This window comes from Seriola aureovittata, chromosome 6 (genome assembly GCF_021018895.1).
Source record: "Seriola aureovittata isolate HTS-2021-v1 ecotype China chromosome 6, ASM2101889v1, whole genome shotgun sequence".
NCBI classification, from domain to species: Eukaryota; Metazoa; Chordata; class Actinopteri; order Carangiformes; family Carangidae; genus Seriola; species Seriola aureovittata.
In genome coordinates this window covers 2,606,735-2,619,160 of record NC_079369.1, presented here as the reverse complement: position 1 = coordinate 2,619,160, position 12,426 = coordinate 2,606,735, and the positions used below count along the sequence as shown (strand labels likewise).

Here is a 12,426-nt window from a genome sequence, read left to right as displayed (position 1 = left end):
CAAGTCAGATGGTTTGGATCCATGCATCCTGTTCCTACAGAACTGCCTCACAAAATAGATGTGAAGTTTTCCCCTTGGAATAATATTGTTCAATTACCCAACCAGGTAAAACTATTGAATTCCTGCGTGAAAATAAAAGGGGTACCTATAAAAAAAAAAAACTAAAAGACTAACTAAACCACCACAGACACAGAAATTATTAACTACAATTAACTATTAAAATAAAATAATAAACTATTACTACTACTACTCCAGCATTGTTTCACTGCTCATGACTGATCTATTTGCTAACATTAGATCATAAACGACATTTTATATTGGTAACGAAATGACAAGCTAACGCTAGTAATGAAAGGGCGTGACTCCAGCTAGCTAACATTAGTTAAATGACATTTCCTGACCTCCATCCTCTTCTGACGCCCGAACATCATTTAATTCAAACGTAATTTCTGGAAATATATTCATCTTTGTTGTGCAACGACCGACGATAACGACCGCTAATATAGCGCTAATTAACGGTTACACCTGTAAATCGGAGTAATAGATGTCGTTAAAAGTCTCAGTGCTGTTATACTCTATATCAGCAAATCAGATGTCTTGGTCGGAACTAACTTGTATCCTTTAGATTGGTAACGATATGACAAGCTAACACTAGAAGTGAAAGGGCGTGCTATCAGCTAGCAAAAATTTGTTAGCTAAACTAACTTAATGTAAAGGTTAGAAACTAGCTAACATTAGTTAGCTAAACTGTAACTTAATGTAAAGCTTAGGAACTAGCTTACATTAGTTAGCTAAACTGTAACTTAGGGTGAAGGTTAGAAACTAGCTATCATTGGTTAGCTAAACTAACTTAATGTAAAGCTTAGAAACTAGCTTACATTAGTTAGCTAAACAGTAACTTAGGGTGAAGGTTAGAAACTAGCTATCATTAGTTAGCTAAACTGTAACTTAGGGTGAAGGTTAGAAACTAGCTATCATTGGTTAGCTAAACTAACTTAATGTAAAGCTTAGAAACTAGCTTACATTAGTTAGCTAAACAGTAACTTAGGGTGAAGGTTAGAAACTAGCTATCATTAGTTAGCTAAACTGTAACTTAGGGTGAAGGTTAGAAACTAGCTATCATTATTTATCTAAACTGTAACTTAATATAAAGCTTAGGAACTAGCTTACATTAGTTAGCTAAACAGTAACTTAGGGTGAAGGTTAGAAACTAGCTATCATTAGTTAGCTAAACTGTTACTTAATGTAAAGCTTAGAAACTAGCTTACATTAGTTAGCTAAACTGTTACTTAATGTAAAGCTTAGAAACTAGCTTAAATTAGTTAGCTAAACTGTTACTTAATGTAAAGCTTAGAAACTAGCTTAAATTAGTTAGCTAAACTGTTACTTAATGTAAAGCTTAGAAACTAGCTTAAATTAGTTAGCTAAACTGTAATTTAAGGCTGAAGTTAGAAACTAGCTAACATTAGCCTTCATCTGTAAATACTAATTAATACATCTACTTCAGAAACTCTGACGGTGAGAAAGTAAATGACGGGTAAGAAGGATATATAAGGTCAGACCCTCCACAATCCCACCCCATAATTCGAACCCTTCAGGAGACAAATCAATTCAAAACATCATTTGAATATTGGTACATTTATGATATTTATTAACGTATAACTATTAATAACTGCCACCCCATGTTTTCTGTGTTTCAGGTCTATTGTGGCTTACCAGCCCAGTGGAGCAAACACGCACATGTTCGATGCTTCAGCCTTTTTCAAGTCAGTGGGGGTTTTTCTGGGTATTTTCAGTGGCTCCTTTCTTATGGGCGCAGCCACAGGAGTCGTCACTGCTCTCATATCCTTCTTTGATGCATGCTTTGAAATGAAATTAGAAAATATATAAAGTCTAATTTCCCAAATGGACTTGTTTCTTGGAGCAGCGCCTGTGTTATAGTGTTTTTCTTTAACTTCACCTCCACGTCACCAAGTTCACCAAGCTGCACTGCTTCCCACTGCTGGAGACGGCCCTCTTCTTCCTCATGTCCTGGAGCACCTTTCTGCTGGCCGAGGCCTGCGGGTTCACAGGTGAGCTGCATCGGGGCACGGCTGTGAGGGAAGTGGTTGCAGTTTGGGAAGTAAGCACCAGACGTTTTTGTGCAGGGCGCTAGAAAAAAAAAAAATCCAGAACAAGGAAACCAGTGTTAGCTGTCTTACCTTATAGGAAAAAATGCCAAGTTGTGACAAATTTAGAAGATCGAAAGCTGTGAGCTTTAGCGTCTTCTAGTTCTTTGTCAATGTGTGGGCCTTGTTTTTCAACATGATGGAACATTAAAAAGTAAATGGATTATCAAAAGACCCTTTAGTCATTACATATTAAAACAAAAAGTACAGTTTTTTCCAGATAGCTTTTAGAATTTTTCTGCTTATGATCGAGACAGAGTCTTTTAAATCCAAGCTCACTAAAAAGTCACTCATTGTGCTGAATGACATAATTATGGGCAGTTTAAACTAAGAGACCATAAACCGTTCACAGAGAACTGAGTCTGTTTATACAAATGAAATGTGACAGGGACTTAAATACAGATTATGTAGCAGATGTGCAGAAATGAAATTAAAAGATAATATATGACATAGTAGCAAAGCATTGAGCGGACTGGAAATTATCACTGGAGTGGGTGAATTGTGCCACTGCGTATCATAATTATCCAGACTACCTGTGCAATGTAATCTGTCTGATGGAGTCATTGTATTAACCCCTCGTCAATATATGTGTGTGTTGTTCTGCAGGCGTGGTGGCCGTGCTGTTCTGTGGCATCACGCAGGCTCACTACACCTACAACAACCTGTCTGAAGAGTCCACAAAGCGCACCAAGCAGGTAGCATCTGACCGTTCCCTGCACATGTAGATCCCCACACACACACACACACACACACACACACACATTTATATTTGGCGGTTGTGAACCCCCTGATAGTATGAAGCGGGTGCTCGGCCCCAGTGCCAGATGGCTCCATGATCAGCTTGCTGTGACCTTAATCGGGGCTGTCTGAGGACATCCCTCCTGACATGACTGTTTCGTTTCCCAGAGGGGGTTCAGTCTTGAGGACAGGGTACAGATTAGCATGTAGGCAACGCGCAGTGTGACACATTTTGAATCAGTGCTCAGAGTATCCTGGTTTTTCACTGTCAAAGAAAGCTATGCATGCACAGTTCACTGCGAGGTTAAAGTACTCCACTTAGATTAAGACAAAAAAAAGAAAAAGAAAAAAAGGTTGTTTCAATTCTTTTTCTCCTTCTTAATGGTCTGGTTTGCGTGGTCATTTGTCTCCATATGAGTGTGCTTGACCTTGTGTCTTGTGCCTCTCGCTCGGAGCCACAGAGATGCAGTGAGCTCTGTAATCATCATGGCAGCCAGAGAGTCTGCCGCTCTGTCAGCCTGGGAGAGAAAAGAGAAAACAACTCCCAAAGCTTTTCTGGATTCTGAGGGAATAGATGAGGCGCTTAGCTCAGAGAACCAGGCCTCTTTTTTTAAGCAGTGCAGTGTGAGAACATTTCTGTGAAATTCCCTTTGTAAGCCCAAAACTTTAGAGGCATCTTCTTGTGTTTTTTTAATTTTCATTCTTGCTGTGTATTCGTACATGTCCAAATTGAAACCTGATGAGTATTAAATGTTCCTTGCAGCTCTTTGAGGTCCTTCACTTCCTCGCTGAGAATTTCATCTTCTCCTACATGGGCTTGGCTCTGTTCACCTTCCAGAATCACATTTTCAGCCCCATTTTCATCATTGGAGCTTTTGTATCCTTTTGCTGTACAACGACCAGACATTTCTGCTTCCAGTTCAGACTATCGGGTATCATCCACAGCTGCAGAAGCAGGCCATAGTTGATTGGAGAATTATATGATGTCCCTGTAGACAGGCCATAGTTGACCCAAGATGGATGTAGCTCTTAAGTCAAAGTCGAGGTCCTCTGTGGTGAATTTTTGGGCTGTTTCCCTCCCAAAAACAACATCACGTCATTGTAGGAATAGATTTTTCATCTATTACATGGGTCAGGACATCCTGTTCCCTGAGTCTTGCGAGCATTAAATTGTTCAGTGAAAAATTTCCTGACCTGCCTGTCAGATTGCCATATTCATTGGAAGAGCTTTCAACATTTACCCACTCTCCTTCCTCCTCAACCTCGGCCGAAGGCACAAGATCAAGGGAAACTTCCAGCACATGATGATGTTTGCAGGTACGAAAAAAGCCCAATCGACTTTTGTTTCTTTCTCTGTAGATGTAATCAGATAATTATTGTTATTATTTTTTTTGGACGTGACCCTCTGCAGGTTTACGAGGCGCCATGGCGTTCGCCTTGGCCATCCGGGATACGGCCACCTACGCCCGGCAGATGATGTTCACCACCACGTTGCTCATCGTCTTCTTCACTGTCTGGGTGTTTGGTGGTGGGACCACGCCGATGCTCTCCTGGCTACACATCAGGTAACATCACATTTTTGTGCATTTGGATAAAAGTCCTGACAACTAAAACTTTTATGAAAGAAGAGATCCAAAAATCTTCAAACAAAAACCCACAGTTTATCCTCCCTAGAGTTATTCCTCAGGTGTTATTTCTGTTATTCAGTGTGTTATTCAGCGTTATTTCTCAGGTGGTAAAAATTATGATAGTGGACAAAGAAAATAAACCATAATAAGTATTTTTCTTTTCATCAAGTGAGATCAAATGTATGAGTAAATTAAAACAGCTAACATTAGAGATGGGGAGGCTAACTGGTGCTAACCTCAGCTAGCATTAGTTGAAGCTCAAATTGAATTGAATTATTATTGGATATTATTATATTTTATTGATTACTTCCATACACCATAATGAGCTGGTATATAAATCCAACCATAAGGGACAGGAAAAGAAAAACAGCTAAACTCCTGCTAAAGCTAATGCTAACTAGCTTAGTGTGAGTGGAATAGCAGTAATCAGCATCTCAGCTTTTGATGGAATCTGTACTTTTTAATTTGGTTAAACTATTTTTAAATCACATATTTCAATGTGTTAAACTGTAAATAAATGTATTATATTGAATAAGTGTAAATATTAATAGCAGAAGTACCGACAGACACCTAGCAAAACAGACATAAATAATAAAAAAATCAAAATAAGGTTTATCTTCTTTCATAAAAACAAAAAAATAATTTCTTGGATTAACTGATCTGCATAAAAAGCTTTTCTCTTACTGAGTTTGCAAGCTGCCCTGAAAATGTTCTCAGTATTACTGCTTTTGTAATTACTGCTCTCTGTGCTTTCTGCCTTTTGCTCTGTGTTTTCTACCAGCTTTTTTCTGAGCTTTACTATTTTCTCCTTCAACACGTAATTCCTCAGCAGTTGACGTTATTTAATTCATCCTATATGTGGCGGGACTGTCCAGGAGATGGGGCTAGAGTTCTCCACTGCTGCTGACGTCCATCTCCCAGGTCTTTAAATCAGAGCTTTTCAGTAACTGGGATTTAAGCTGCATCTTTGACGAAATCCCTGCATTTTCTATGATAGGAAGTAGAATAGTTTCTGTAAGATTTTAACACTTGAACTGTTAAAATCAGCCGTGATACTGAATCCAGTAATATCAGCTCTTTATCTCCAGGCTGCGACGGTGTAGGCGGTTCCCACTTGAGATGTTACCGGCGGCAGGACCGGTGATGCTTCAGAGCTTTTGCTTGTGTCGCTATCTGTCTGTTTGGAGCCCAGCCTCATGATGCAGTGGGAGCTCCTATTTGTCACGATAAAGCGGATTATGGGTTGGCTGTGTGTGTGTGTGTGTGTGTGTGTGTGTGTGTGTGTGTGTGTGTGGTGTGTGTGTGTGTGTGTGTGAGAGAGAGAGAGACAGAGTGAACAGGCTCTGTTTAATATGGGTAATGCCTCCTCGGACCGAGCAGGAAACTATTGTGTTCGGTGGAGGTTTAGAGCGCTGCCAAAATCTCCCCATGAACTCATCGCCATGGTTACCGAGACGTGTGGTGCACGGCAGCCGGATATCAGTTGTGCTCCTCTGTGATCCTGGTATCGTCCCCTGTATACGTGCATATATTGACACATTTCTACTCTTCATGGGAAACACTTTCAAATCCCTGAGGAGTAGTAGGAAATCATATTGCAGAGGAGAAGTTTAATTCTATTCTGTTTATTGAATAATATTCAGCATATACATTTTATCTGAACACTGAGGATTGAATTTTCTAGATGTCGTTTACAATTTTTGAGACACAATCCACAGCAGCCCCTGGTGAGGCAGCGGCGTGATGAGCGCTGGGATAGCAGACGTCTGGTGTGACAGGAGACGCCGCTGCTTCCTGTTAATGGGTTTTGATGGATGGTCTGTATCAGGCTGGCATGCAGCTCGTCACCGATCCACAGACACTGAGGGAGAGAGACATCCTGTGTGCTCACGTCTGGTCAGGGAAGAGCTCCTAATCTCTCAACTCCAATGTGGAAAATTTCTCATAATATTATAAACACAGAGGAAATATTGCTTTATAAGTTTAGGTTAGATTGTGATAGAGCTTTGTCATATTGACTAGTAGAAGAAACTTCTCTCAAGTTCTCTAGCACAGTGGTTTCCACATGTTTCACGTCAAGGGCCCTAAACTGACACAAATTAGACCACAGAACCCATCTGATAAGATTTTTGCTTTTATATGTTTTATTACAGAAAGTGTTTGAAACCCATGACTAAAATAAATTCTAAAATTATATTGAAAATAAATAATTCCTCTTTTTGCTGGGAACCCCCAAGAACCTTTTTGGTTTGAGAACCACTGCTCTAGCAAACTTACATTTTTCTACAATGCTTATAGATATTATTATATTTGAAATGGTTGAAATACTGAAAGAAGCTGAAGTGGCATCAGTTGGTGTGAGAGTTAAAATAGAAAGAAGCTGAAAGAAGTTCGAAAGTGCTGAAACAAGTAGGAGTACTTCCTGAAGGAGGGGGCTGAGCTCAGCTATGTGGCCCGAACCTTTCTGTTACTGAAGCTATGAATGCAGCTGGTGTGGGTGTAACATTAGCTATGGTTGTCTTTGCACTTGCAGTATTTGCATTGGCCAAGATGGTGCGTTGTAAAAAGCTGCTTTCTGCAGGGTTTGAATCTGGTACTTGTGTCAGATACAGACGGAAGTGTCACCAGTGCAGCGGTGCAGGAATCTCTTCATAACAATGCTCAGCCACACAAGTCAATTCACATTAGCATGTAACCTATAGGTAAATTATTACACATTAAAAACACAGCCTTGCTAATCACATATACTATAGCATAATCACAACAACAGCAAAGCCCATATCCTCTGCTTGTTATTGTACTATTGCAATGGACTTCAGACACTGACTAACTTACCATTAATACCAATTAATCTACGGGGACTAACGCTAGCTATCGTTAACCAATGTTGCCGTAGTAACACCGCCACATTAGCAGGGTTTTGATTACAGATAAAAGATAAAATACATTTATCATTCAGCTGACATGACTGTTGGTGTCGAATTAAGTTGTTTTTCCCCGGCTCACCTGCCCCCACAGGCAGATCCACCCACTCCCCCTGGGCCCTGCTGAAAACACTCTGTAGGATCAGTCACAATACAATGAGTGAGAGAAGTTTGAAATGGCGTTTTAAACGGATGTGCTGGAAGTTGTTGAAATACTGACAGAAGTTGAAGCGGCAGTGAAAATACAGGTGCCACAGGAAGTGGTAATTGCAGGTAGAATGGATGCGCTGAAAAGAGGTGAAACGCGTCGTCGAATGTCGTCGTTATGATCATTTCTGAACGGTGATTCTCTGATGAGTTCTCTCGACTACTTTGAATACTATAATTTATAGAGAAGTTTAGTCGTGTGCGTTTATGAGGCTGGTGACCTTTTGTTTTAATGAGAGGAATCCAGAAGTGTCAAAGGAGCTCTGTGTGTTCAAGGCCGGAATTTAGAAAGTGTGTGTGTGTGTGTGTGTGTGTGTGTGTGTGTGTGTGTGTGTGTGTGTGTGTGTGTGTGTGTGTGTGTGTGTGTGTCTTAGGGCAGACAGCCTATTTGAGAGGTATAAATACTTGGTAACACAGATGCATCAGTGATGATTGAATGCTACTGACGTGACCTTTAATTTTATTCACCGACTGCTTTATACAGAAAATCCCACCTCGTCGAACAAGACATGAAGTTTGTTTTGAACTGTTATTGACATGAAGAGTTCTTATTTTATCCATTTTTTTTTTTTTTTTTATGTGTTTGGCTGAACATCTGCTGATCCTCCGTCCAAGTCCAGGGATTAGTCCATGTTCCCAAAACAGAGACTCATACTTGACCAAGACTGTTGCCAATTACTGTTTTTAAAACAGTGAGTGGTCACTGTTAAACTCTCATTTATGTTCAGTCCTCCATTTAACTAACACTGACTGCAACACACCTTTTTAATCCTCAAATGATGGATGATGTGCTTTTATCTAAGGTGTAATTTTTAACACACAATCAAATTTGATATTTGATTTTGGCCATCACAATAAAGGCACAAAATGCCCCCCCAAAAAAATACTTTAAATAAGTAAATAAAAGTTCAAGCCGGGAGAGTTCCACATACTCTTATACACGAACAAGTACTAATACTCTAACTTTAATGTGCTTGATACTGAGTGTATGTGTTTGTCATGTGACAGCGTTGGGGACAGCGAAGCATTGCAGGAACAGCGATGCCAACGTGGAAAGTGGGAGTACTTCAGGTGCTGTATCTGAACGTGTTCAAACTCTGTGACTGTAAATGGTGTTGGGAAAGCGTGCGGTTGCTTCATATGGGAATCTTCCTTTTCACTGTTTACTTCTGTTTTTCTGGTGAAGGGGAACATAATGAAGTTCTGTGGAAAAAGACAGAAACTTTCAAATACACCATTAATTATATATTTTTCAGTGACTTTTGTTGATTATTGTGAAGTAAAAGCACATTGACGGAGTGTGTGGAGGTGCTGTCCCTCGAGGAGTTACTCATGATGAAATTCTTTATTCAAGGCTTTTTCTCTGGATGACGTGAAAACCTCAGCTGGTTTTTTCTGTTGTGTCTCAGTCGACAGTTTTTCTATTTTTTTTTTTTTTTTTGGTGTGAAGAACAAACTCGGTCACTGTGTCCCCCAGAAGCAGCTCAACAAACAAAGTGAAAACTGATCTCAAGTATGTGCAACAGAGGAAGGCGATAAGCAGAGAGAGAGAGAGAGAGAGAGAGAGAGAGAGAGAGAGAGAGAGAGAGAGAGAGAGAGAGAGAGAGAGAGAGAGAGAGAGAGAGAGAGAGAGAGAGCTGCCTGTGTCGCAGTGGTTCCTCTATGTTCAGGATTGCGTGTGTTTCCTAAAAGACAGAAACCTTGCTGAAGAAATCGCTTGTGAGGAATATTTGTTGGTTTTGAGGAGAGGAGAAGATGTTTTCAGGATTAGGATTAAAGGTTAGTGGGTAAACTGAGGTCAGTGGAGTGTTCTCTTATGCAAGTATGTGTGTATATGAACACGTGTGGCCGGCCTATACTGTCTCTCATCAGAGGAAATGTGTTCAAGGCTGGGCTTCTCCCTTCGTGGGCCCCCCCCCCCCAGTACTTGTGTTTTATAATCTCAGGTCCATTCCCCGCAGATCCTTCCTGATGCAGTGTCTGGCAGGCCTCATACCTCTTTGTTTTTGCAGGTCCTCTGACCTCTTTGCAAACTCCACCTCCTTGAAGATCACACTCTCAGCGTGTGTGTGTGAAGACATTTTGGCCGGCACTCACAACTTCAAAGGGCTGTTTGAGGATTAAGACTTGGGGTTTTATGGCTCGGGTTAGAATCAGGTTGGGCTTTTATTTGTGATGGTTACATTTAGGGTAAGGGGCTAGAGAATGCATTATGTCCACGACAACAAGTGTGTGTAAGTGTGTGTGTGTGTTTGTGTATTTAAGAGAGATATTTGTGGCCTTCTCCTTTTCATGCTGCTGGAAAAAAAATGCTGTTACTGAATTACTCAGAAGGGATATTCGCCCCGTATGGCAGTCATGGAAAAGTCTAAAGATAACTACACACATCAGTTAAACCCCCTACTGTGCAGTGTCAGTTGTAGTATCGGATGTAACCATGAAAGGCCGCTACGTTGGCGTCCGTCCATGAGGATTATACTCGACTGCTCTACAGCTTATGTGAATTAAAAGTGCCCCTTTTTAAAATCTGCTTGTGTTGGGTTTAATCCCTCTCTGTTGGTAAGAGACTCCATGGGTAAATTATTTATGTCCAGCCACGAAGACCGGAAACATGCGCCGTAGTAACTTTAAAGGAAGAGTTGATTGGGTGTTGATGTCTTTCTCATGTTACATATGGTGAAATGCTAACGTCAGCATCTGGTTAGCTTATCTTTAGCACAAAGACAGGGAATAGAGGGAGACAGCTAGGAAGTGACAGCAACCAGCCAAGAAATAATCTGATGAATAACCCACACAATTCCACAAAATGTCGTTTTTACACTTTTGGTTTTTGTACAGATTAAAAAAATATATGTTAATTAGTGAGTTGTTAGTTGCAGTTCTGATAGGCCGATTCTCTTTACCTTCAGACAGACGCAGGCCAGTTCCAGTTGATATGCTACACTAAGCTAAGCTAACCAGCCGCGACTGTAGCTTCATATTTATCGGACAAATATAAGAGTGGTATTGGTTTTCTCATCTAACTATTGGCAAGAAAGTGAAAAAAGCTATAGCACAGGCACTACTGTTTCCTGTGTTGCCAGTGTCTTTCTTTCTTTTTTTTTTTTTTTAAGCACCTAGCGACAAATCTAACACTTTTTGGACAAAGCTTATAGCTGCTTTCCAAAGACTCACCAGTTGTTGTTCCGTTCGTCTGACAACAGAAACAGAAAAACATGTAAACGAGAAGAGCTTTATTAGAAATTCGAGTGTATTAAAAGACTGCACATGTGAGCACAGAGAGTAGGAGAGAAGCACGTAGTTAAAGGGCTGAATGATGTCATGGATATACTTATTTGCGTATTGCGACATCTAGCGACAATTAGCGACTTTTCAAGCAGCTTTAGTTACTTTCCATTGTAAGTAGTTGGCAACAGTGACTGTCCCATGTATCCATGGGTAAAAACAATTAAACCCAAGAACCATGGATAGTTTTGAAACAGTATTAGTGTTATTTCTTTACTGTGTTATTTATTACTGCTGGGTTATTTGCCCAAGCTGAAATACAGTTTAGATGTGATGTTAAAATCTACTTTTTTAATGATTAAATGTCTGTATTTGTTACTGATTGTTGATAATATGTGTATCCTTTGCAGTTTTGAAAGCCGTATGTTATTTTCTACATCCAACAACAAATTTGTGACAGTATTAAGTTAAAGATAAACCGTCACTGTGGGTTTCACTGGTGATCAGATGTTTTTTTTTATCCACATGCACAGGGTAAAGTTAACCCAGTACTGCATCAATACTACAGTGTATTGACCCACAGTGGGTCAATTTTATAAATGCAGCATGTATGTGATGCTAAGCACAGACACACATGACTAGTTCAATCACATGATAGTTTTGCTGTTTAGTCCTTGCACACTGAACGGTCTCTGTCTTGGGGTCAGGGGTGACTTGATGGTGAATTTCTGTATTGATAAAAATGTAGTTTGCTCACAAGGTCTGGTTTTGTGTTACTTTCAAATCTCTCCCTCATTACTTCATTATAAAAGTGTGTAATATCTTGTTGCTTTTCTCTCTCTGTACTGGGTTGAAAGCTAATTCACAGCATTTTTCAGCCACTGAAAAATTTAGCATCTGGCACTTTGATGTGTTGGTTTTCAAAGCGACTTCCGACACATGGCAGAGCCACAATCAGGCCACAACTGCATCTGTAGTCGCACCTAGAAAAAGAAAAAGAAACTCTTTGATTTTTCACTTTGACTGCTCCGTGTCAAAACAAACAGTCTAACAAAACCATGACAAAATCCAAACTGCACCAACAACGAAGAAGGGAAACTACTGGCTGAGAAAAACTGCTGATTCTCCACGTGTGTCAGTGTGTGCAGCAGTTTGGTTGCTGCAGAGTTAATCAGCATATTTAGTTGTTTATATCTGTTTTCTTACTACTTTCTTCCTGTGTTGTAGGGTTGGTGTGGATCCAGATCAGGACCTGCAGCCCTGTGGAGACAGCTTCCAGGTCTTACAGGGGGTGAGGATCCCACTCTGATTATTTATACCGTCAGTGCTGCTCGCTGCTCAAACCGTTCTGCTTCCTCAGTTTTATGTTGTGCAGCACAGTCTGACTGCTCAGGAGGAAATGGGGTGAATTTCAGCTCCATTAGTTTTGGTGTCCAACGTTCTTTCACTTACTGTGATCTTTTTTTTTCATGATTAATCTTTCAAACTGCATCCCACTGTCCCGTGTAATTTAATATTAGCAGACCGATGTGAGCC

General features: G+C 40.3%; 1 protein-coding gene across 2 annotated transcripts in view; it reads left to right on the top strand.

Annotated features, from left to right (window-relative positions):
- slc9a7 (solute carrier family 9 member 7) overlaps positions 1 to 12,426 on the top strand; it is a 30,098-nt gene that overhangs the window by 7,767 nt on the left and 9,905 nt on the right. For both annotated transcript variants that reach the window (XM_056378230.1, XM_056378231.1), the window contains exons 7-13: positions 1,701 to 1,842; positions 1,967 to 2,072; positions 2,775 to 2,863; positions 3,670 to 3,783; positions 4,112 to 4,223; positions 4,318 to 4,471; positions 12,118 to 12,181. In XM_056378230.1, coding sequence (XP_056234205.1) covers positions 1,701 to 1,842; positions 1,967 to 2,072; positions 2,775 to 2,863; positions 3,670 to 3,783; positions 4,112 to 4,223; positions 4,318 to 4,471; positions 12,118 to 12,181 — 781 coding nt within the window. The remainder of the gene's footprint in view (positions 1 to 1,700; positions 1,843 to 1,966; positions 2,073 to 2,774; positions 2,864 to 3,669; positions 3,784 to 4,111; positions 4,224 to 4,317; positions 4,472 to 12,117; positions 12,182 to 12,426) is intronic.